Source organism: Grampus griseus (genome assembly GCF_964374135.1).
Source record: "Grampus griseus genome assembly, chromosome: 6".
Lineage (NCBI taxonomy): Eukaryota > Metazoa > Chordata > Mammalia > Artiodactyla > Delphinidae > Grampus > Grampus griseus.
The window spans coordinates 104,902,691-104,929,038 of NC_139000.1; the positions used below are offsets into that span (position 1 = coordinate 104,902,691).

The window sequence follows — 26,348 nt, forward strand, 5'->3', positions numbered from 1 at the left end:
GCCATCATTGCTAGAAGCTTGCTTAAGAAAATTAGTGTAGTATTTAGGAAGAATTTGCCTAGAAGAGGAATGTTCAGGCTACACCAGTTTTTTAAAAATTTATTTCATTAAGGAACTAATTGACGTGAAATATTTTCTAAGCAGCATCATGGTATAATGGAAAAGTATGCATTTTGGAGTGATATAGACCTGGGATTAAGTAGTCATTTTGTCATCTTTGGTAAGTTAATTAACTCCTTTGACTTCAGGATTAAAGAGGAATCTAACATAGTACAAGTAAGGAATCTAGAAAGGTGCCCCAAAATTATTTGATTCCTACTTATTTCTTCCTGTCAAAGGAGATGGAGGGCAGCGTGGATGTTCTGCTACCGTTAAGAACTCACTTCACTGATGAAGCCTTCTTGTATCTGCTATATAATTTCCCTTGTGTCATAACTGTTACCACTTTTTCTTCTCTTGTACAAATCTTTGTTTTAAATTTTTTCTTAGGAATCCTGCTACTCTCTTACTACTGCTGCTAATCTTTTCTTGTATTTTATTTAATTGAATTTATAATCTGAGGCTATTCAAAGACTGTAGGGTTCTACAAACTTTTGATCCCAGAATTTATCGTGTATATTAAGAAAGTGCTGAACGGGGAGATTTTTTTTTTATTGACGTCTTCCCAAATACATTTCACTTATTTTCTTAGTTACAACTTTTGAATGTCATTGAAATTAAAAAAAAAAATTGTTCTGTGAAAGGTAGATGCTGGTCAAATAGAATAATAAAGCAGCCTTTGTTTTCCATTTTCCTGAGTTTTCTTTGAATTTGATAGGGATGTAGAGAAGCCGATGCCACAACAGTTAACAGCGACTGAAATTTGTCCGAGAACTTACCAGAACTAATCCTTCCTTTTAACTCTGGTGGGAAATAAGTAGTCCTCTTTGATTACTGGGTAGCTCATTGCAGCAATACAATGCCTAGTCAGAAAATGCCAGAGACTTTCCAAATGGGGGGCTGTTTTGAATAGCTTGTTCGTATTAGTGATACACACTTTTTTCAAGTTCTTCTGAAAAAGAAAAAAACACTTTCAAGCTGGACAGTTTCACTCCATTCTCTAAATATTTGGACTGTTTTCTATTTAAGAGAGGCAGTATTTTTGGGCAGCAGTTGAATTGTCAACCTCTTGGGCGTAGAGTCAACACTCCCCAGGTATCAGGGCTATAAGGGACTGGCAGCTCTCCCCTGTGGGAGAATGGCACTGTTAGGAAGCATCTCAGAGTGGATTGTCCACCGAGGGTGAAGACGTGACCTATCCGTTATGTTACAGTTAACAGGTCTTTGTAAAGTTAGCAGCAGAGTGGTTCCCAGGCAATCTGTCTGATTCCAGTCCTTCAGGGAAAATGATTTGAAATGAGCATTTTTTGGCTAAAAGAATCAACCCAGGAACCTACATGCCATTTCAGAAAATCCTGGGCTGTTTGTGCTTCTCTTCTGCTCAGGGTGCCAGCAGCACAATGGGCATGATTGCTAGCTGTTTGTGTAAGGAAAGAGGGGTTGTCTTGGGGGGTACCTGCTGGGGTTAATATGGTAAACTCCCTCATTCTTTTCTGTTACTTACATCGGGTCTGGCTTAGAGTAAATGTGATCTTCACGGCCACCCTCCTGCCCCAAATGCTTTATATAAAGAGAATTTCAGTTCAGATGGGGTAGGGCCTGGGCGTGGTGACAGCACTGCCCCCAGGGAGATGGGGTATGTGCCACCAGCTGCAGGGGTCTCTCACCTGAATGGTGTGGGACGGCTGCCCAGAGGCTGGGACAGTGGGTGACTGCTCTCTCGCCGTCTCTTGCCTGTTTTCTGAACAGTTGAATCAGGTTCCTTAGCTCCTGGAGCAGAAGACATGGATGTTTAATGGAAGTCGGATGGAGGGTAGCGTTGTGCCGGGGGTTTTGAAGGCTGTCTTCTGAGAAACTCCCTACTAGGTGTGGAGGCCACCGCTTTCATGCATCTTAAAGATTTTCCATTGTTTCCAGGCCTCCATTCTTTGAAATGATATGTCAGTGATTTCTCAGATTTCTGTTGCCCTGTATGTAATGTGTTATTTTTCTCTGGCTGCTTTCTTCTTCTTTAAATTTGGTTTTCAGCAATTTGACTGTGATATGCCTCTGCATGGTTTTCTTTGACTTGTGTTTTGATTGGGGTTCACTAAGCCTCTTGAGTCTAGTAATTTATGTTTTTTTAAATCATATTTTGGGGAATTTTTATTCAGTATTTGTTGATATTTTTCTGTCCCATTCTTGACCTCCCCTCCTTTTCTTGGGGACTCCGTTCTATGTATATTAGACGTTTTGATGTTGTCCCACAGTTTTCAGTGGCTCTGTTCATTTTTTAAAAATCTTTTTTATCTTTGATAATTTCTGTTGATCTGTCATCAAGTTTACTGACTTGTGTCTACACTGCTCTTAAGCTCATTGAGTCAGTTTTAAATTTCAGATACTGTATTTTCCAGTTCCAGAATTTCCATGTTTTTAAGAATAACAGTTTGTTTCTCTGCTGAGATTTCCTGTTTTGTTTTTGTTTTTTTCCCATTCTGAGTATGCTTTCCTTCATTGAGCACCGTTATGATAGCTACTTTAACGTCTTAGTCTGCTAATTCCAACATATGGGTCATTTGAGTATTTGCTGTAATTGAGTTTTCTTTTTTCCTGAGGACTGGGTCATGTTTTTCTGGTTCTTTGTACATCACATCAAACAGTTTTGTATTAAACATTGTGAATGTTCTGAAGACTGTGGGTTTTGTTTTATTTCTCTGAGAAGTGTTGAGATTTTAGTTTTAGCAGGCAGTTAATTTGGTTGGACTCAGACTGCATGTTCTCTCTCAAGTGGCAACGCAAATGTTAGTTCAGCCCTTTTGTCTTTAGCTGGTCTGCTTGCAGACAGCGCCAAGCATGCATGGTTCAGGGGTGGCCCGGAGACTGGGCAGTTTATACACGGTACATGGAGCTCCCCCTATCTGGCTGTCTCCATGCTGGAATCTCCTTTCTTCCAGGGGCTGTGGCTGCCCCAAACTCTTTTCCTCATTCTTCAGGCCAGAAAGACTTGGGTGTTGTATGCGTGTTTAAGTCTTGCATGGTACCGACTTTGGCGTACTCTCAGGGCAAAAGCAACGGTGAGTCTCCCCGTGTCCGTAATTCCTTCCTAAATTTCAGCTCCCCTTCACAATTTGTTGCCTTCTCACTATCTAGTGCTTTTAGGTAATGCTTTTTTGGTATTTTTGTCCAGAGTTTACGTTACCGTCTACAGGAGGCTGGGTCTGGCTGGGGCTTTTTCAGCCATTCTGGAAGCAGGAGCCTCCAGGTGGTCTCTTTTTGGATACATGGCCCCGCCCAGAATTTTGGTTCAAGTTATTACTTTATTCTGACCAGTTAACACATCTTCTTCACTCTGCTTTATAGTCTAGAAAATTGTACTAAATAGGGTGGCCTTGTTGGAGCGTTGACTGGAAATGAGAACGTGAAAGTCTGTCCTTTTGGAGTTTCAAAACGTGGGCTGTTACGAAGGGGACGTTGTCATTCACAGTGTAGTCTTGCCCACTCAAAACATTGCCCATCTCTACGCTACGTACTCACTTGTTTCTCAGTCTTGTGACAGCCAGGCCCTTGATTCTTAATTTCTAGTTCTCTTCTCTGTAAAGGGTACAGCTCATTTACACAGGGAGCCTGGGAGGCCCTTTTTGAAGAGGTGATGTTTGAGCAGAAGCCTGAAGGATGTGAGAGAATGGACCACGTAAATTCTGGAGGAATATACAGAGAACGGCAAGTGCAAGAGGCTTGTTGGGTTCAGGACATGGCAGGGGGACCCAGTGTATTGGGGGTGGAGTGATCGACTGGAGAGTTTGAGCAGGTCAGAGGAGGCAGAGGCCAGCACACGTAGACCATGGTAAGGATTCCAGGTTTTATTCTCAGTGCATTAGCGTGCCAGCAGAGGGTTTTGAGCAGGGAGAAATATGGTATGTGTGCGACCGTGGGGAAAAGAGCAGGAACAGTTCAAAGGCTGTTGCAGTAGCCCAGGTGAGGGGTGCCAGTGGCTTGGACGGGGCAGTCGTGGTGGAGGTGGTGATTCAGAGATAAGCTATCACGCCGCTCTGGGAGACTCCGAGGTCTCTGGAGGTGAGGCCAGAATGTGCCATGTTTCCAAAATGAAAACTGTAGAGATACGAGGTGATTTCTTAGCCCTTTTCCCTCTTTCCCAGCCCTTGATGCTAGAATTGAACAAGGAGAGTTCTGTTTTGGGAACTTAATGTCATGCCAGCGTAGTTATTTTAGTACTATTGCCCCAGTAGTCTACTAAGGAAGACTGGAAGAGAAACTGGCTGTGTCGTCAGCTCAGTCATTAAGATTCAGGCTTGGGCCTCTGCCAGCTGGGCAGTTGAAGACTTTATTTCTGGCTGGACCTCAGGCAAGAGTAGAGATAATTCTAAAGCCTTATTCTTTAGAAAGTTGATATGTTTTATTTTTTTTGTCTGTGCCCACTCTACTTTTAAAAATATTACTTGAGGGCTTCCCTGGTGGCGCAGTGCTTGGGAGTCCACCTGCCGATGCAGGGGACACGGGTTCGTGCCCCAGTCCGGGAGGATCCCACATGCCGCGGAGCGGGTGGGCCCTTGAGCCATGGCCGCTGAGCCTGCGTGTGCAGAGCCTGTGCTCCACAACGGGAGAGGCCGCAGCGGTGAGAGGCCCGAGTACCACAAAAAAAAAAAAAAAAAAAAAAAAAAACTACTTGAATGTGTCAGATACTAATTTTCTAAATTCTAGGCAAAGCTAACAGGAGAAACCTTGTCCAGTTTCTCTAGGTCCGAGACTGTACAAAGTCTGGTGAATTCACCAGGTATTGGTACGTCTGGTTTTTGTTTTTAATTAATTTATTTATTTTTGGCTGCGTTGGGTCTTCGTTGCTGTGCACGGGCTTTCTCTAGTGGCAGTGAGCAGGGGCTACTCTTCGTTGGTGCTCAGGCTTCTCATTGCGGTGGCTTCTCTTGTTGTGGAGCACGGGCTCTAGGCTCATGGACTTCAGTGGTTCTGGCTCGCGGACTCTAGAGCACAGGCTCAGTAGTTGTGGCGCACGGGCTTAGTTGCTCTGCAGCATGTGGGATCTTCCCGGACCAGGGCTCGAACCCGTGTCCCCTGCATTGGTAGGCGGATTCTTAACAGCTGCGCCACCAGGGAAGCCCTGGGTTTTTTGTTTGTTTCTTTGTTTACAATATTTTACTTAATAATCAGGTGGCTACAGTTATAGCTCTCTTCTTCTGTTTGAGAATGGGCTATGGCTGTGAAGAATTACATAAAACAAAGTTACCAGAAATCAGAAATTAATAGCAGATATTATAGATGTGTGATATAAAGGAATTGCTGAAAAGTCATGTTGCATAAATGATTTACTAACTGCAGTAAATCAGTTCTTTAGATAATGTCCCCCCTCTTAGTTTGTATGTACTCTTTTTTACGAATTCAAAGTAAGGAATCTGAGACAGAGAATTTTATTGCTTTAGGTCACTTGACTAATTAATACCTAAATTAGAACTTAGGTATTAATTCCTAGTTCAGTGCATAGTTTTCTTTTTTCACCAAATCTAAGTTTCTTGGAAAGGCACAGCATGTGTGTGTGTGTGTGTGTGTGTATGTGTGTGTGTATGTGTATGTGTATATATATATATGCACACACACACGCACTCATACATACATAGATACATAGTATATATATTTTACAAATTCAAGTAGGAAGAGGTTTTACTAATCTCATGTAATTGCTAACATCTTTGGAGCATTTTCAATGTGCTAGGTAGGCACTGTGTCATGCTGTTTATATGCATTCTCTCATTTGGTGGTGAACCTGTAACCTATGCTGTTTCACCTACAGTTTCACAGGGATCATAGGCAACTTTTTCTCTTATAAATTGAGACCATCTTATCTCATAACCTAAAACATATACTGTTTTTTTTTTTTATAATGCATTAGACTCAAATTTAAAGTTATAAATGGAAAACCAGTTTGCTGTGTTGCCTTCTTATTCCTTTTCCTTCCTTCTTTGCATTTCCCAGTTTTTTGCCCCACCACTCTGTTTATTAAATGAATGAGCTCCTTGAAAAATCAAGAAGTTTTGGTGCTGCTTCTTTTTCAGTTGTCTTTTCTGTTGATAACTCTTCTCCCAGTCACCTCAAGCTCTGTTTCCCATGGGTCCTCACAAGTAGGTACACATGACCATGTGCTTCCTCTTGGACCTCATTTTCTTGCTTCCTGAGCTCTATGATGGGTTACTTTTTCAAGTTAGAGGAAAGGGGGGATGGAGGACAAAAGTTAGTTGTTGTTTACCTTTATTGCCTGTAGGATGGCTTGACATAAAGTTCATTCTCAGAAATGGATTCATTACAGAAGTGTATTATGCAGGTGCATGTATTGTTGGAGATTGTTGGGTTTGGCTGGGCAAAATTTGATCTTAAAGAGAAAAAGGACAACATTATACGTGTATTTAAGTTGATGAATTTAGTAGGTGGCATTATGTGTTTGCATGGTGCTTTATAGTGTCCACGTACATTTTCAAATTTTACTACTTCCCAGGTAATGTTCTACTTTTTAGTGTTCTCTGCTCTTGATCTGCCGTATGACTTAGGCTGCTTCACTTAATCTCTTCATGTCCTATTTTTCTTTCCTATCAACTTCAGAGACATGCCTATGGCTCGTCATGAGCTGCTTTCAAAAAGATTCCATATTTAGGTAGTTCTTCTGTTTGAATCCAGATTCATTATTCTGCTTCACTTGAGCAACTATCACTTACTAAATTGTTGAAATGTTCCATTGTTCCTTGTAAATAGCAATAACTACTTACATTTTCATCCCTTAGATATTGAGATATTTGCTGTTAATTGGGACTCAGACTTATCATGGTAGCTAATTAAATACTTATGATGTGAATTGATACTTGGCTAATTAATGTGGATTTGCTGATTCTGCCTGGATTTAGAAACCAAATGCCTGGTTAACACACTAGGAGAAAGGACCCTATTCGAGTAGCAGTTCTTTTATTATTCATAAACTCCAGAATTCCTCAACAACCAGGCTGAGTGTTAATTGAAGATACTGATTGATTTTTGATCGTGCATACACTTTATACATTTGCACATGGTAGGGTTCTAGGCCGTGCTTGTTGGACTGTTCCGTTGATGATGAGAAGGGCGCCTTCATGAATGATGGTGAACAGAGAACTAGGGAGACATCAGGGAGTGTTGTGTGTGGAACAGGAAAAATGAGAGTGAGCACCACTTGTGGCCTGTTGTAGGTTGATGGATTTTTTTTGCTATAGAAAACTAGATTAGATACTGAGAGGTTTCAGTATATCCAGTGTTTATAGTTTTGATATATAAACTTCTCAAGTCTTTATTCTGTATTCTGAAAATAGGATGGACAGGGCCAAATTAGGTCCTATTTCCTGTTTATTCGTTTATTCATTCATTTATAAAACATTTGTTGAACATCTACTGCATGCCAGGCACTGTGCTCTATACATTCTAGTCAGTGTCATACCAGTATTTAAATCAGTAACTTGAAGGTCAGTCTTTATGTTCACACGTTACTAAGCTATAATCATAAGGCATGAAAAAAAAATAGCCACTGTTGAGGGAGGGGGGAGTGTTGTTTTAATTTGGAAAAAAACAAAATAACATAAAAAAAATGAGAATATTTCCTAAATGTGACATATTACTTCTGGTTGACTCACTTCTTTCACATTTGATCTGCCCTTTCGCAGATCTGCCTTTTCTCAGATCCTTTCTCAGATCCTTAGAGGCCAGTGCTGATCTGCATGTCTGCATTACAAATATTGGAATCTTTTCCTTGTTCTGATTTTGGTGCCAGAAAGGACAGCGGTTGGTTTGCTTGGCTTTTGTCTAGCCATTAAGCACTATAGCTCTGAAGCAAATTTGGTAGAAGAAAGCTTTTACTCCCCTCACCCTTTAATTTTAGTTTGTATTTGCAAACTTTGTAAGGTGGGAATCTCTTTTGGTTTATGGGGAAAAGGTGATCGTGCTTAAATTATGAGTTACATTTATTCAGTTTGCTTTACTGTCTCCTGGTGGTTGACTGTAAATCAGGGTGTCTCAGCAGTGGCACAGTAACATTTGGGCTGGATAATTCTGTTTTAGGGGACTGTCCTGTGCACTGTAGGATCTAGCAGCATCCCTGGCCTCTGCCCACTAGATGCAAGAAACTCCCCCCGCCCCCCCAAGTTGTGACAACCAACAATGTCCACAGATATTGTCAAATGTCTCTTGGGGGGCAAAGTCACTCCTAGCTGAGAACCACCACTCCGAATCCTTAAAGCAGACCTACTGACCACAGTTGTTTGTGAGCTAACCACAAGTAAGCTGCTGCCATACTTGACGTTGTGTTTCTCTGAATCCTTATAAGTTTTTCTTTTATTCTGACGGATGTTGCTTCAGTTCCCTAATCCTGGGGATCTTACTGTCATCCCAGAGGAGTTGTGCCAGGATGAGCAGAGATGATGGTACATGTGATGTGTTCCTGGAATCCAGAAGACTTGTTCTTAATGGACCTGCCCCTTAATGGACTTTAATAGACTTTCTCAGAAAAGCTGCATGTGGAATCTAGGCCAACACATATTTGATATGAGGCCTTCAGCTCTAAGTCTTCCAAAGGACAAGCAGGTCCTCTTGACTGGATTTACTCTGTAATTAGACAAAAAGTTTGGCTACGTTCTAGGTATCAAATCATGATCATTTTAGTTTTTAATTGTTGTTTCTTGTTTTTATTTATTTATAAATTTATTTATTTTATTTATTTATTTTTGGCTGTGTTGGGTCTTCGTTGCTGCACACGGGCTTTCTCTAGTTGTGGCGATCAGGGGCTACTCTTTGTTGTGGTGCGCAGCCTTCTCGTTGCGGTGGCTTCTCTTGTTGCGGAGCATGGGCCCTGGGCACGTGGGCTTCAGGAGTTGTGACACTTGGGCTCAGTAGTTGTGGCGCACAGGCTTAGTTTCTCTGCAGCATGTGGGATCTTCCTGGACCAGGACTCGAATCCGTGTCCCCTGCACTGGCAGGTGGATTCTTTTATTTATTTATTTATTTATTTATTCTTTTGCAGAGCACAGGCTCCGGACGCGCAGGCTCAGTGGCCATGGCTCATGGGCCCAGCCGCTCCGCGGCATGTGGGATCCTCCCGGACCGGGGCACGAACCCGTGTCCCCTGCATCGGCAGGCGGACTCTCAACCACTGCGCCACCAGGGAAGCCCTGGCAGGTGGATTCTTAACCACTGCGCCACCTGGGAAGCCCTTGTATCTTGTTTTTTTTTTTTTCTGTGGTACGCGGGCCTCTCACTGTTGTGGCCTCTCCCGTTGCGGAGCACAGGCTCCGGATGCACAGGCTCAGCGGCCATGGCTCACGGGCCTAGCCGCTCCACGGCATGTGGGATCTTCCCAGACCGGGGCACAAACCCGCGTCCCCTGCATCGGCAGGCGGACTCTCAACCACTGCGCCACCAGGGAAGCCCTGTATCTTGTTTTTAGACTAAGAGGTTTTTTGTAGGGTTGTCAAGTTTGGCTGATAAACAACTTGCATTTTTGCACACAACGTGGTGCTGTGACGATTTAGCAGAGAGGTTGCTTACTTACGTTCATACACGTGACAAGTGGTAGAATTGGAATGTGAGCGCAAGTTTTTCTGGTTGACTTCAAAGCCATGCTTTTTCCTCTGTACCAGCGCCTGTCAAAACTTAATGTGCATAGGACTCGGGGATCTTGTTAAAATGCAGGTCGGTCCTGACTTGGTAAGTTTAGGGAGGGCTGCATTTCTGCATTTCTGGCAGAGTCCCAGATGATGCCCGTGTTGCTGGTCTTTGGATTGTATTTTGAGTACTGGAGCTCTGTACTATGTTCTTGGATTGTTAATTGTGCTGTAGGTAATCCTCCTGGTGGTTAACTCACAAAATTGGTAATCTACAATTGAATAGTCAAGAATTGGATGTTTCACGGATTTTTTTTTCTCATTTTAAGCTATGTGTATTCCCTGGTAGAGCCGAGGGACAGCTGTTCTCACCTGAACTGGCAGTGTTGCAGGTCTGTGTTAAGTGAATGCCGGGCACATTAGGACAGTAACATGAATGACCCGAGGGTAGCTTGTGGGGCAAGCGTTCGAGTGAACAGCTGCCGTAGTCTGCTGATTCTGGGGTGGACGTTAGTTTACATTTCCACATCTCTGAAATTGGGTGTTTCCTAAGATAGACAGCATATCACCAAGGTTGGCATTTGTCTTCGGCTACTTCTGGCCACCCTCCCACTCCCTGAGGTAGAGCCAGGCAGATACCACGGTGAGCACGTGGCCTTCTCCCCCTTCTTGCTCCTCTCTTTTTCCTGACCCAGGGTTCAGTGCCTTTGTTCTGTCACTGCTGAACCCGAGCTTGGGAGGTCTGGGCTGCAAGCTCAGGGATTTTTATATTGGTCAAAAGTGCTGCAGGGCAGGGCTTCCTTGGTGGCGCAGTGGTTGAGAGTCCGCCTGCCGATGCAGGGGACGGGGGTTCGTCCCCCGGCCCGCGAAGATCCCACGTGCCGCGGAGCGGCTGGGTCCGTGAGCCATGGCCGCTGAGCCTGCGAGTCCGGAGTCTGTGCTCCGCAACGGAAAAAAGTGCTGCAGGGCAAGATGGGTTTCTCTGCCTATTGCTTGGCTCTCTGTAGTAGCAAATCTGTTACAGATTTTTCCTTGTCTTGGTAGGAACTCCTCCAGGACTGAGGTAAAGTTTTAAAAAGCTCTTTATTAAACATTCTAAATGATAAACTTTCACATCTTTATTGTTTGGCAGCGTTTTTATTTCTTGATGGTACACAAATTAATAATACATTTTCCATGGGGCTTTCGTTGGATGAGATTTATAAACATAATCGAAGTTTAGCAGAGAAGCACTGATTTGGAGTTGGGGTTATTAGTTAGAGTCTAGCTCTGCCACTTGCCAGTCGTCCACATGTAAAGTGAAAGTTGACTGATCTCCAAGGCCCTTCTGGCTCTGAACTAATTGGATTCTAAGTGTGCTAGAATGAATTAATTGAAATATGACGACTCTGCCTTAAGAACACAGAAGAAGTGATTACTTTTGACGAGGTTGGGGATTGACAGGTGGCATCTGAACTGGGTCTCCAGGGGGAGAATAATGTGGTAGAGGAATAGGAGAAAGAGTATTTTAAGCCGAAGGGACCATACTCGTGAGGTCATGGGAGTACCTTTGAAACCATTCATAAACTTTCAGACTCTGGATAAAATTACATTCCTTATGCTACGTGGAGGTTAGCCTCATTACAAGTAAGGTGTTTTGTTAAAAGTGAGATGACCCTTCTTGGCTTTCCAAAAAGGTGATTGCTCAAGAAGTTCTCTTTGTTTCTGGTTTTTGAGAATAAAATGATGGTTCCCCACTAGCTGGATTAATTAGGTATAGAAACCGTAAAAATAAAATGAGCTATCAAAGTACTGAGTCTGTTCATCCTTGTTTATTTGAGTTATCAGGGACAAGGTGAATAATAAAGCTACTACCTATGTTATAGTAAACTATGCTTATCTGAGGCAGGTTTAAATAATTTTTAAAATAATGTAGTTCTGCCATTTGGGCACTAATCTTTGTTTTGTGAAGAAATTACTGCTTTTCATAGTGGGTCACTTTGGATAGAGATTCTTTGAATTGGGAATTTCTTTGGAAACAAAAGCTGTTAGTTTTACTGGATCATGTACACCTTGAAAGAAAAACCTCTTGTAAGTGTAGTCAGTGTTGCAGGTAGGAATTGGAAAAGTGAAGTAATAAGTAATTAACCTCAACCAGGTGGACTGTCCTTTGTTCTTTTATACCAAAGAGAAAGGCCTTAAAATTGGTCAGAAATTACATAGACTCAAGGGAGTTCTGAGTTTGGTTTTAAAGGGGATTCCAGGGCTGAGAATCATAATCTCAGTTCTACTCTGCCACCTTGTGTTCTCTTGGGAAACTTATGTTTAATTTCCCTAGACTGTGTTTCTTGCATGCGTAAAATAATCCTCAGCTGTAGCTTGTTTCACAGGAAAATTAGTTAGCAAATGAATACAGCTTAAAATGTGGAATCTTTATACATTTGCTGAAATATGAGGCAATTTCTGTTCCTAAAAGGCGTATGCTAGATTTTACAAGTGGTAGGTAAGCAGGCGAAATGATTCAGGATGTTTAGCCACAGTCTGCTTTGACCTAAAGGCAGTTTTGCTTTTGCATTGAACGATGCAGCATTGACCGTTAAGTGTTTTTCCTTCCTCTTTACAGGTGGTCCGTACTGAGAAGAACAGTTTGAACAATCGATTCCTGCCCTGGAATGAAATCGAGACAGAGGCCATCCTGTCTATTGACGATGACGCTCACCTCCGCCACGATGAAATCATGTTTGGGTTTCGGTGAGGAGCTGATTTTCAATTACAAACACTTTTGTTTGCAAGTGACAGGAAACTAACTCAAAACCTGGATTAGGCAGCCAAATGAATTTCAAAGCTGATAGTAACTGAGACATCTTTATTGGGCTTAGATATCCCACTTTGAGGGAACAGTACAGGTGAGGGAATGGAGTAGATCAGGGCCACTCAGAGTGTGTCCTGGACTGGTACGCTGGCCCATGAACAGTTTATTACCTGTCCACAGTGAGGTAAGTACAAAAATTGAGAGTAGGCATTTAGAAACTTTAAAATATTTACCATGACATCCAAGTGTGAACTTTTTTCTTATAATTCATTTTTTGGGTAACATTTATTGAATATAATTCATACATCATACAGTTCACTCATTTAAGTGTACCATTCAGTGGTTTTTAATATAATTACAGACTTGTGCAACCATCACCATAATCTAGTTTAGAAATCTTCATTACCACCAAAGGAAATCCAGTACCCATTAGCAGTCATTCCCCATTTTTCTCCAGCTCCTCTGAGACCTTGGCAACCATTAATGTACTTTGTTTCTCTATAAATTTGCCTTTTACAGACATTCCATATACATGGTACCATATAATATGTGCTCTTTGGTAACTGGTTTCTTCACTTAACATAGGTTTTCAAGGTTCATCCGTCTTGTAGCATCTGTCAGTACTTCATCCATTTTGTATGGATGTACACATTTTGTTTGTCCATTTATCCATTGATGGACATTTGGGTTGTTTCTACTCCTTGGCTATTGTGATTAGTGCTGCTATGAACATTCATGTACAAGTTTGTATATGAACATTTCCTTTCTCTTAGATATATACCTTGGAGTGGAATTGCTGGATCATATAGTATCTCTTCGTTTAACATTTTGAGGAGCTACACTCCTGTTTTCCAAAGTGGCTGCACCATTTTATATTGTACCAGCAGTGAATAAGGGTTCCATTTTCTCCACATCCTTGTCAACACTTGTTATTTTCCATTTTTTATTTATCGCCCTCCTACTGGGTGTGAAGTGGTATTTCAATGTAGTTTTGACTTGCATTTCCCTAATGACTCATGTTATTGGCTATCTTTTCATGTGCTTAATAACAACGTCTTAACAACGTCTATTGAGATCCTTTGCCCATTGTTATTTGGGTGGTCTTTTAATTATTGAATTGTAAGAGTTCTCTAGAACTCTTACATTCTAGATCCAAGTCCCTTATCAGAGAGATGATTCGCAAATTTTTTCTCCTGTTCTGTGGGTTGTCATTTCACTTTCTTGATGGTGTCCTTCAAAGCACAAAAGCTTTTCATTTTAATGAAGTCCAGTTTGTCTATGTTTTCTGTGGTTACTTGTGTTTTTGATGTCATATGTAAGAAACCATGTGATTCATTTTTATTGTATTTTACAGAAGCATGAATAAGCCAGGGGAACATTACTTGTTTGCCACAGGTAGTTTGAGAAGCACTGGAGTAGATACCCTTGGAGATCTTGTTCAAATTAAGTACAGATCCAGGATGGAGAGCTCTTTTTCTCTGTGCTTTTGTTCCATTCACTGAAAGCCTGGCCTGACTCCTAGCTTTCAGGCTTCCTTTGGTTTAAGTGGATAAGTGCAGATGCTCAGATGAAAGGAGCAGCGGCTTTATTGCTGTATTTGTCTTAGGTCCATCTATAAAGAATTATTTGACATATTTCTGACAAATCAGAACATCTGTTCTTCCTCTCCCTCACCCAGCCTCTCATTTCCTTTGACTTCTTCCTCCTACTATATTATTGAGGCAAGAGTCTGTTGTTAGCAGTGATAAAAATCCCACTGGAATGTGTTCCTCTGTACCATGACCGTAAGAAGCCAGCTCTCTTTACTTGTTTTTACGAAAGGAAAAAAAGCCATGTGATGGTTCCAGAAATGGGCTTTTGCCATCACAGTTGTCGTTATTAATGGTGGTGGGGAGGGGAGGGAAGGTGGTGTATTTCTGGTACAGCATGATGCAGTTTAGGGCCTGCTAAAGGACTGGGAGCTGTGAACAGAGTCATGGGATGTTAACAGGAGAATTGCCAATCAGCGCTAGATCCCAAGAATGATTAGATAAAGGGTCCTGCTTTGATGAGTTTGAAGCTTATTAAGATAGCTGGCACTTGCTATCTTCTATGGCTCTTGATTTAGGAAGATTTTTTTTTTAAATTAATTATTTATTTTTGGCAGCGTTGGGTCTTTGTTGCTGTGCATGGGCTTTCTCTAGTTGCGGCGAGCAGGGTCTACTCTTCGTTGCAGTGTGCGGGCTTCTCATTGCGGTGGCTTCTCTTGTTGCGGAGCACGGGCTCTAGGCGCGCAGGCTTCAGCAGTTGTGGCATGCAGGCTTCAGTAGTTGTGGTGTGTGGGCTCAGTAGTTGTGGCTCGTGGGCTCTAGAGCTCAGGCTCAGTAGTTGTGGCATGCGGGCTTAGTTGCCCCACAGCATGTGGGATCTTCCCAGACCAGGGCTCAAACCCGTGTCCCCCACATTGGCAGGTGGATTCTTAACCACTGCGCCACCAGGGAAGTCCCTAGGAAGATCTTTGATCTTTTCCATTTGTCAACAGATTTCCAAGTGGTGAGAGAATAATAGGAAGCCTTATGACTGATGATATTGAGTATCTTTTCACGTGCTCAGTGACTGTTTGTATATCTTCTTTGGAGAAATGTCTATTCAGATCCTTTGCCTTTTTATTATTAAGCTGTAAGAGTCTCCTAACAGTCATTTGAAATTTGAGGTTTAGCCTCTGGTTATGACTGGTGAATTATCTCTGGCTCGACTTCTAAACCTTTTATTGTCCTGACTCTTTTCTCATTTGTTTGGGCATCCTTTGATCTAAAAACTTTGTTTTCGAATTAGAGTTTTCATCTTTTCCAGATTAGACTTTTAAGGAACCTCCATACTGTTCTCCATAGTGGCTGCACCAGTTTACATTCCCACCAACAGTGTAGGAGGGTCCCCTTTTCAAAAAGATAAATGCACCCCAATGTTCATTGCAGCACTATTTACAGTAGCCAAGACATGGAAGCGGCCTAAGTGTCCATCAACAGATAAATGGATAAAGAAGCTGTGGTATATGTATATACAATGGAATACTACTCAGCCATAAGAAAAGAATGAAATAGTGCCATTTGCTGCAACCTTGTTGGACCTAGAGATTATAATACTTAGTGAAGCATGACAGAGAAAGGCAAATAACGTGATATCACTTATATGTGGAATCTAAAAAAATGATGCAAGTGAATTTACTTACAAAACAGAAATAGACTCAGACATAGAAAACAATCTTATGGTTACCAAAGGGGAAAGTGGGGGGAGGGATAAATTAGGAATTTGGGATGAAAAGATATACACTACTATATATAAAATAGATAACGAGGACCTACTATATAGCATGGGGAAGTATATTCAATATCTTGTAATAACCTATAATGGAAAAGAATCTGAAAAATAATATATATATATATGTATAACTGAATCACTTGTAAATCAACTGCACTTTGATTTTAAATAAATAAATAAATAGAAATTCTCCCTCTGGCAAAAGATAATATGGATCTTGGCAAACTTCAGCTTACACAGCAAGGAAGGAAACAGGTATGTTCTTAAGGGACAGATAAAGAGACCCAAGAGAACTGAAAACTTATGTCTGTACAGAAGCAGTACATGAATGTTCGTAGCAGCATTATTTATAAGAGTCAATGAGTCTAAATATGATTCTACTTACATGAGGCATCCAGAGTAGTCAGATTCATAGAGACAGAAAGTAGGTGGTGGCTGCCTGGGGCTGGAGGAGGGCAAGAATGCCGAGTTAGTGTTCAGTGGGTCAGAGTTTCAGGCTGGGAAGGTGAAGAAATTCTGGAGATTGATGATCATACAACAGTGTGAATATACTTAATGCCATCGAACTGTACACTTGAAAATGACTAAAATGGTAAATTTTATGTTACATACATTTTGCCACACACCAAAAAAATCAGTTGTCAAAAAAAACTAAAAGAAGTATAAACAGCCCAAATGTCCATCAGCTGATGAATGGATAAACAAACCGTGGTATATGCATACAATGGAATATTATTTGGCAACAAAAATGAATGAAGTTCAAGGGTGAACCTGCTACAGCATGGGTGAACCTTGAAAACAGGCTAAGTAAAATAAGCTAGTCACATAATGTATGAGTCCATTTATATGAAATGTCCACAACAAGCAAATCTGTGGAGACAGAGAGTAGATTAGTGGTTGCCATGGGATGGGGAGGGACTGCTAATGGTTATGGAGTTTCTTTTCGGGGTGATGAAAATATTCTGAAATGAGGTAGTGGTGATGGTTGCATAGCTCTGTGAATATACTAAAACCCAGTGAGTCGTACACTTTTAAGCTAGTGAGTTTTATGGTATGTGATTTATGTCTCAGTAAAATTTATTTTCAAAAAAGGTGATAGTGTAAGCTGTATGAGGAGGGATGGGGTTGTGGACTGGAAGGTAGGTCTCTCTTCCTGGATCCAAGTATCTCTGTCATCTTGGCCCAGAATTTTTTAATTCCACCACTGGATCTGATATTGATCTTTTTCTCTGTATGCCATTGCTCTGCTTTGAGGTTTCTCTTCCAAAGGGAGCTAATCAAAACCTTTTTCCTTCACCATGGTTTGGTACACATTCCTTAATATTTTATTTTAGACAGGAGGAAAAGGCTTACATAATATCATAGAAACATGGAATTTGGAAAAGACTATTGTTTTAGATGGTCAGGAAGCAAAATCTCACCTTATTTTTTAAATACATTTTTTGATTATTAGTTGATTTTACCCTTTATTTTCTTACTACATTTCAAATCATTTGGTTCTTAATGAACCAGAGGGAGAAACATGGAAATATAACCAAGAAGGATGAGCCTGTCTCTTTGTGTGACGTAGTCCATATTACTTTAATGTACTCAATATCTTTAATATACTGATCTTTATTCAAAACCATTTGCCTAAGTTTTGAAGATCAGAAAAATCAGTTTTAAATTAAATATTAGCAGTAACATGACCTTTTGCTTCATTCAGGTAACTTATTAAATCGTTTTGAGTCTCATAGGATTGCAAGAAAAAGAAATCATCGTTTTTTAAAATAATGTAAATATTTGAATTGTCAGGTTTTTTTTAACTTGACTATATTAATATGGAAATGATGGGCCACAGTTTGTGCCATGAGAAGGTTGAATTGATGTACTTCTTTCAAAGGTGATAGTATGTAAATCTGAAATGTTAACAGAAGAACGTTAGTCGTGACTCACATTCTTCAGTGGAATAGTGTCTTGATTTCATTATTTTAAAATTTCTCTTTAGTTGTTTGGCAAAGTTGAATTTATCCAGTGAATTTTCTTTAAGTTTGAGCTATAGAATTACCTTTGAAACTTTTTCCCTAACATATTTTGTAGGTAATTGGAACATTAACACAGTTGAAAAATAATTCATTAAAGATAAGGTGTACTGGGAGTTCCCTGGTGGTCTGGTGGTCCGGATTCCACACTTTCACTGCCGGGGCCCTCAGTTCCTGGTCAGGGAACTGAGATTCCACAAGCCACATGGTACAGCCAAAAAAAAAAAAAAGAGGATAAGGTATACATACCAAAGCATGATCTATGATACTGCACATAGGTTGAAAATACTTAGTGCAGCATAATTTGAATATAATGTTAAGGAACTGGTTATGTGTAACACTTGTTATACTTAAATTGATAGCATTATTTATAATTCATATTTTAACATGCCTAACTTTCCGATTCCACTGAGACCTTACTATCTGAAAGTCCTGATGCCTCATCCCAAGGACTTGAGCCTTTACTTGCATTTGTCTGGTGCTTGTGCTTCCATGCTGATTTTTTCCTTATTATTTAACATAATTAATACCTAGGTGGGCATCGACAGCCTTTAACAAATTGGATATGTTGCCTTTTGATATCATGTAGCAAAGGATAGTCTACCTTATTAAAAACTGTATATATTGACTTAAATCAGCCAAATCTGATAATTAAAATAGTGTTTCGCATTCTTTCTTCTGATATTTCGGGACTAGTAGGATCAATAAGCATTTGAAGAGATCAGTATCTTTAGGAGTATTGATATAGCATTTGGATATACCATTGGTATTTATTAGCAATCCTTACATTCTGTAAATGTCAAAATGTATTATTAAAACATCTTAGAGCTTTTTAGGTTAGTAATTGGGAGTCAGTTTTAGGAGATAAATCAGGACAGAGGTAGGGATTTGATTTGGGTGGGATGTGGCAGAAAGCCCATTTAGACAGCTGCGAAGTTGTGATAGAAGTTGTAGTGTCTCATCTGTTGGACTAGATTAGTCGCTTTCAAACTTAATAGGAGAGGAACTCTTCTGACCTGAAATCTTACGTGTTTTAGGAGTTGAAGTTCCACGAGTGATGAAGGAGTTTCTTAGGCAGTTTAAATCACCGTTGGGGTGAGGTGGAGTGGGGAGGTGATGGTCTATTGTTTATGGGACCCCCGAAGCACTTCTGCAAGGATGTAGGGTGCTGTGGAACATAAGTGCTTTCAGCTCTATGATTTTAGCCTGTGAAACTGATTTTATTTGTTGTACCTTACCTATAAATTTGAGGATGTTATAAAGGTTTATCCTGGAAACGTTGAATTCTCAATTTATTTCTTGCATTTATGAAGTCTTTCATTTGTATGGTTCTGTAGACCACTTCTTTTCATGCTGTAGGTTTCTACCTGAGCTCTGCTCAAATCAGGAATTAAGACTGTTGCACCTAACTCCAGGCAGCAGTCTCCTGTTTAGACCAGTGGTCTCTAAGCTTTTTTTTTTTTTTTTTTTTTCCTTCTGGCTGTGCCGTGCAGCATGTGGGATCCTAGTTCCCCAACCAGGGATCCAACCGCAGTCCTCTGCAGTGGAGGCACACAGTCTTATCCACTGGACCACCAGGGGATTCCCCTCTAAGCTTTTTTTTTTTATAGTGTACCCGCTCAGTAAAAGAGAAGTTAAGTATGCAATACACATAAATTATATACAAGTCCTAATATGTCATACACATGAAAAATAAACCGTTTTAGAAATTAAATAAGATTAAAAATAAATAGATATAAAAATCATCTTCTTCCTGCTTCTTAGCAGATTGCTATACTTATCCCATTCTGGAGACCTTTAATGCCTTAGACCCTTAGATCCTTAGATCCTTTCTGTGTTATTCCAACTTTTTCCTTCTATAAGGGCTGGAGAGATGCTGGCTGCCAGAAGTTAGAGGATCAATAAACAGGTACTTACTAAGGAAGCTGTGGGTGACACTGTTCGTTTATTTTTTTATGGCCACGTGGCTTGTGGGATCTTAGTTCCCCAACCAGGTATTGAACCTGCGCCCTCAGCAGTGAAAGCACGGAGTCCCAACCACTGGACCGGAGGGAATTCCTGACACTGTTTGTTTTTATCCTTTTTATCTTGTGATTGATATGGTATATACAGTTGTTTTTTTTTTTTTTTTAAAAGAAGTAACAGCCCGAAGAGTCAGAGTCTGCAAAATAGAGGCAATAATTTTAAACGTTTCTGATAACCTTAGAGCTTTGTACTCAGGAGTGTGCATATACTTGTGTCTTTTGAGGGTGTGGAGAGAAGCACGGGACCGCATTGTGGGTTTCCCTGGCCGTTACCATGCGTGGGACATCCCTCATCAGTCCTGGCTCTACAACTCCAACTACTCCTGTGAGCTGTCCATGGTGCTGACAGGTGCTGCCTTCTTCCACAAGGTAAGAAAAAGCTGGTAGGATTAACACGAACTTGGTAGGAGTTGAGCCTTTGTGGGGCAGTGAAATGCTCCTTTAAAGTTAGCTCTGCTAGCGCTTCTTATATATCCCTTCTCTGCTAGAATTAAGTTATTTCTGTTTTTAAAGACAGTGATCAAGATGATTAGAGCAACGCTAGAATAAAAAGTCCGGATGAGAAGGCTGCCTGTATAATTGCACATAGGTCAATAGGAAAATCAGTATATCTTCCCGGGCACTGGCTCTCCCTCTGTAAAATTGAGGGCATTGGGCCAAAACGTTGTCCAGTTTCCCCACAACCATTCCAGACATGACCTGGTCAACAGAAGGCTGAACCTGGCCCTCTTCTGACTCAACCACCTCTATCCCAAGCCCCACCACAAACCTCTGTCTGTTGGGGCTCTGCAAGTTCTAGTTGATTCCTTAGAGCTTTTAATTTTCATGTTGCCTCACATCCTGGTTTTCGTTGAAAATTCACTGTGCAAATCCTTCCAGTCATTACTCCTCTTCTGTACTGTTGTCGCTAAACTGTTCTGTTTTCTTGCTCCTGACTCATCTTCCCTCTACATGTCATCTGTTCTGTAAAGTAGCCACTGGCCACATGTGGCTACTGGGCACTTGAAATATGACTAGTTAGTGTTGAGATGTGCTCCACGTATAAAGTACGCAGCAGACTTTGAAAACTTAGCGTGAAAGAGTGTAAACTATCTCAGTAATTTTTTATATTGATTGTATGTGAAAGTGCAATTATTTTGGATACACTGGGTTAAATAAAATATATTACTAATTAATTTTACTGTTTCTTTTTATTTCTTAAAAACGTGGCTACTAGAAAATTTAAAATGACAATTGTGACTCTCAGTATATTTCTGTTGGTTAGTGCTGCACTATACCTTCCCTCCCAAGTCCTCCCTCTGGGTTCTGAAGAATCCCTGTTTTGAGATCGCCAAACTGCCTCCACCCCCCACTTCACAGTGCACCTCCTCCATCTCCTTGATCCGATTGAAACCTGACTTGTCTCCGAGGACAGTACTTTCCTTTTATTCCTTCCAGGGCCAGTGATTGAAGCTACTCATTTCCCCCGATTTGTACTTTGGAGCAAGGTGTAGAGAACCATTTGCACTGCTTACTGGTGACCCTTCTAGACAGTTACTTCTCACCTGTCATGTAAAATCTCATTTGAGGTTCATGGTGTCTGTCTTGTTGCTCCATCTGCCAGCCTCCTACTAATCATTCCTTCATGGTCATCAAAGATGTTAGCACCTGGCCCATCACCCTGATCTCCGCTCCATGCCCTCCTGGAAGACCCATCCAGCGCACTGTCTCCCTGTAATTGTTGAAGTATCACAGGGTTCTACTTCTGTCTAGCGCTCTTCTTTTTTTAATTTAATTTTTATTTTATATTGGCGTAAGTTGATTTACAATGTTTTAGTTTCAGGTGTACAGCAAAGTGATTCAGTTATACATACACATATATCTATTCTTTTTCAGATTCTTTTCCCATATAGGTTATTACAGAATACTGTAATACAGAGTTAGAGTTCCCTGTGCTATACAGTAGGTCCTTGTTCATTATTTTATATATAGCTGTCTAGTGCTCTTCATACTTTGTGTTTTCCTTAAATGTTCTCTTGTACTCTCAGTGTCTTGTGGCTTTTCTTCGCATCCGTAAGCTGGTGATTTCTGTCCTTATATTCCAGCCAAGGCCTTTCCTTGAGAGCTTTACTTGTGTATTTAATTGTTTTCAGGACATCCCCTGTATGTCCCTCTGGTACTTCAAGCTGAACTTTTCCCCAAAAAGCTGATTATCTCTCCCCGCACCCCACCTTCAAATCTTTTGCCCCTCATATATTTCACATCTCAGAGGTGATATCTTGCAAGTCTCCTCAGTTTTACCTTAAAAGTCATCTTACCGGGAGTGTTTTGAACCAGCCTTAAGAGGTCATTACACTCTCGCTTTTTTTTTTTCTTTTTAAAATTTAATGTGTGAAGCTGCTATGCTCATCCCATTCTTGAACTTGGCTCTCATGATTATTTTCCAAACTTGTGGGCTTTGGTTGGGCTGTGAGTAGAATTAGAAAGCATCGGGCTGAGAAACCACACCTAACTAGGAGTCATTTATTTTCACACTGGTCATTTGAGAAAGAGCCCCCAGTTTTAGCAGTGCATACTCACACCGTGAGAATTTACTTGTCTTCTGGAAAGTCTACCTTATCAAATCTCTGCTTGCTCTTTAAAGATGACAATAGTCAGATCCCTTTACTTTTTTTTTTTTTGTCTTTTTGTGTTGTTTTTTTTGGCCACGCTGCGCAGCTTACGGGATCTTAGTTCCCCAACCAGGGATCGAATCCGCAACCCCTGCAGTGGAAGCACAGAGTCTTAACCACTGGACCGCCAGGGAAGTCCCAGATCCCTTTACTTTTAAGTAATAAATAATTGACTTAATAAAACTTAGGTTTGTTTGTTTTTTTCTCTTTGAAAATCTAGGGCAAGGTTTACAAACTAGCTGCCCTGAAGCCTTCTGTGGTTACAGATGTTTATTTAGCCCCCTGGTGATGTCCCATACACTGCCAGGTTTTAAAAATCAGAGAATTTTACAAAAAGATCTGGACCTCAATGAAAATGGAGATCAGGTCATACTGGAGCAGGGTTCCTGCCTGGCACCAGCTGGCTGGAGCTGCATAGCCACCGTTCCCTGGAGGAGGACACGTGTGTGCTTACTTGTCCTGTGACTGTATTTTTCTTACAGCCATTTCTTTAACATGTCTATTATTTATTTGCCTTCCTTGTTTGGCCCTTGAAAGCAACTAAGTTGGTCATCCCTAATCTAGAGCAATCAAGTTTTTTTTTTTTTTATCCTAAGTGCCTATCAGTAAAATACTTTGGTATCTCACAAATGTATATATTTATTTATAAATTACAATATGCATACTACTGTACTTACAGAAATTTTTATAAGGTTGAGATAAAGATGAAAGAGTTTCACAGTAATATTCTCACTAAATGCTTAAATTTTAGTGAAAGCAATATGATTGAATGTGCTTTATTATTTTTGAAAATCTTGATTCGACACTGTGTATTATGGCAACTCAGAGGTCTATTTCTAAATTAAGCATGTATTTTTTTAATTTAACATCTTTATTGGAGTATAATTGCTTTACAATGGTGTGTTAGTTTCTGCTGTATAACAAAGTGAATCAGCTATATGTATACATATATCCCCATATCTCCTCCCTCTTGCGTCTCCCTCCCATCCTCCCTATCCCACTCCTCTAGGTGGACACAAAGCACCGAGCTGATCTCCCTGTGCTATGCAGCTGCTTCTCACTAGCTATCTATTTTACATTTGGTAGTGTATATATATCCAAAATTAAGCATATTTCTGATACTTGGTTTTAATCACTGCCCCTGGAAGAAATACCTTATTGCCATGCTTCCTAAGTTGTGATACTTATCCACCAATTTGGTAGCATTTTGTTGAAATTGGACTAGAATTTCCATCTTCTACGATGCCTTCAGTTTTTTTTAGCAAACTAATGAGAAGATGTTACATTTTTATATTTTAGAGTAGGTTCTAAATTCACTGAAACTTTTCATTTAGAAGATTTTAAAACAGGTTACAAAAGTTTTTCTATATTTTAAAAATGATTTTTGGCATGAAAAAATCACATAATAGTGGCAATACTTCTAAACATTTGTTTTCATAATGCTTTCTCCATATATTTTTAAGTCAGTTCTTTCTTTTCTCTTTTATAGTGTCACATTTCCCTTGATAAAGATATGGATTGTATTCAATTAATAAATATTCTCATTAGCCTACTGATGACAGTCACTGGCCATTTAAAGGGTACACAGATTTTAATCACCTGTCTTTTTGTAAAAGAAAAATGTGTAATTCATCTTTTAAGTTCACCATCTCTTAAGTACTTTGCCACAAGATAACCAGCAAACCACTCTTTGGTACAAAAATTTTATGATTATTTCGCTATATAGATTCTACTATGTAAGGTAGTAAGGTTTTATTAGGCACCTCACCTGTTCATCGTCAGCATATTGCAACACATCACCATTAACATTTGCTGTTTTATGGCATTTGCCCATTTCTGTGGTGTAAATATTCTTACCATGGCCGAGTTCAAGTTATCAGTATGAGTCAATGAACATGGTGTTTGGAAGAGATGGGCAGGTCCATGCCAGTTATATAGTATTTTCACCATACAGATATGATAGACATAAACAGCCTCAAGATGACAGTTAATGTGGGACATCCCTGGCGGTACAGTGGTTAAGACTCTGCACTTCGACTGCAGGGGGCACGGGTTTGATCCCTGGTTAGGAAACTAGGATCCCGCATGCCATGAGGCATGACCAAACAATTAAAAAACAAAAAAAAGATGACAGTAAATGTAATAAATAATTGTAAAATGTATTAATTAGTTAACTAATAAATGATGAGCTTTAGGTATTTATTGGCTTTTACTGTAACTTTTAGTATAACTTATTTAATTTTAAGTATATGTAATTATATTTTTAATGGCTACTTTTCATAACAAGCTCACAAAATTCTTAAATAGTCTCACAAAACCCCTGAAAATTTAGCCGTCGACATTCACTGGCAGGTTTGAGCTAGCACAAACCATTCTGTGGGCCTTGCAGGGCATTTTAAGAACTTAGGCTTTTACTCTGAGTGAGATGAGAAGCCTTTCAGGGGTTTGGAGTAAAGGAGAGATGAGCTCAGTTGGACTTGTGTGTTTTTTTGTTTTGTTTTGTTTTGTTTTGTTTTTTTGCGGTACACGGGCTTCTCACTGTTGTGGCCTCTCCCACTGTGGAGCACGGGGTCTGGATGCGCAGGCTCAGCGGCCATGGCTCACGGGCCCAGCCGCTCCGCGGCATGTGGGATCTTTCCGGACCGGGGCACAAATCCGTGTCCCCTGCATTGGCAGGCGGACTCTCAACCACTGTGCCACCAGGGAAGCCCTGGACTTGTGTTTTAACACGATTGCTCTGCTGTGCTGAGAATGGACTGTAGGGAGGAAAATATGGCAGCAGGGAGGCTGTTTAGGGGACTGTGTGAATAATGCGGGCCAGAGGTGATGGTGGATTGGAGCAGGGAGTAGCCGGTGCCAATAGTGAGAAGTGAGGCACGGAGGGATCGGATGTCTCATGGCTCAGTGACTTATTGAGGTCTGAGAAGATAACCAGGCTTTCCCCCTTGCGTATCCCTTATTGCCTTTGTCAGAGAGAGAGAAGGCTGTTCAGCTGAACTAGTGTCCCACCTAATTTGATAAAATCTTTATATTGTTGCAGAATCACTATGGTACCAAGGAGATTACACGACGTTTTGATTCTCCAAGGGGGTGATAAGGGCAATTTGGACGGGCTGATTCTTCACTGCAGAAGGTCTGCCTTGCGGGGTGTTTAGCATCCCTGGACCCGACTCCCTAAACGCCAGTGGCGCTTCTCAGCGATTGCCGTACCCCACCTCCCACCACAACACCCTTCCTTCCAAGCATATTTTTGCTGAAAGCTAAAGAACTGTGGCCTCTGACAAAGTATGTGATTCTGTTTCTACCCGACAGTATTATGCCTACCTGTATTCTTACGTGATGCCCCAGGCCATCCGAGATATGGTGGACGAATACATCAACTGTGAGGACATCGCCATGAACTTCCTCGTCTCCCACATCACTCGGAAACCCCCCATCAAGGTGAGGTCCTCTCACTTACGGGACTGGGGGCACACGTGTACTTAATTCACTTATTTTGTAGTTGTGCGGTGGGTAACAACCGTACCTCAGAGTCCTCATCCATAAAATGGGGACGATGACGCCGCCAACTAAATAAGATCGTCTTAGGGTTAATTGAGCTGTTCATACAGGGGCTCTTCACTTCCTAGGCGTAAATGGGTAGAAATCAGAGGGTTTGGAACTTGAATGGGAAAAATATTACATCTTTAATTTTCACTAATCTCAAACTGGAATTTATCCTTTTTATCAGTTATGAAACAGGCTATAATTCATAAGAGTATTTGCAGTAACTGTGATCTGTCACCAGCAGAACTCATAGGTATTTTCGTGTCATGTTACATTTGTTGCCACATCTCGAAGTATTGTTT

General features: G+C 40.8%; 1 protein-coding gene across 2 annotated transcripts in view; it reads left to right on the plus strand.

Moving 5' to 3' along the window:
• EXTL3 (exostosin like glycosyltransferase 3) overlaps positions 1-26,348 on the plus strand; it is a 125,870-nt gene that overhangs the window by 87,215 nt on the left and 12,307 nt on the right. For both annotated transcript variants that reach the window (XM_082656977.1, XM_082656976.1), the window contains 3 exons: positions 12,319-12,446; positions 20,074-20,218; positions 25,813-25,941. In XM_082656977.1, the coding sequence (XP_082513103.1) occupies positions 12,319-12,446; positions 20,074-20,218; positions 25,813-25,941 (402 nt within the window). The remainder of the gene's footprint in view (positions 1-12,318; positions 12,447-20,073; positions 20,219-25,812; positions 25,942-26,348) is intronic.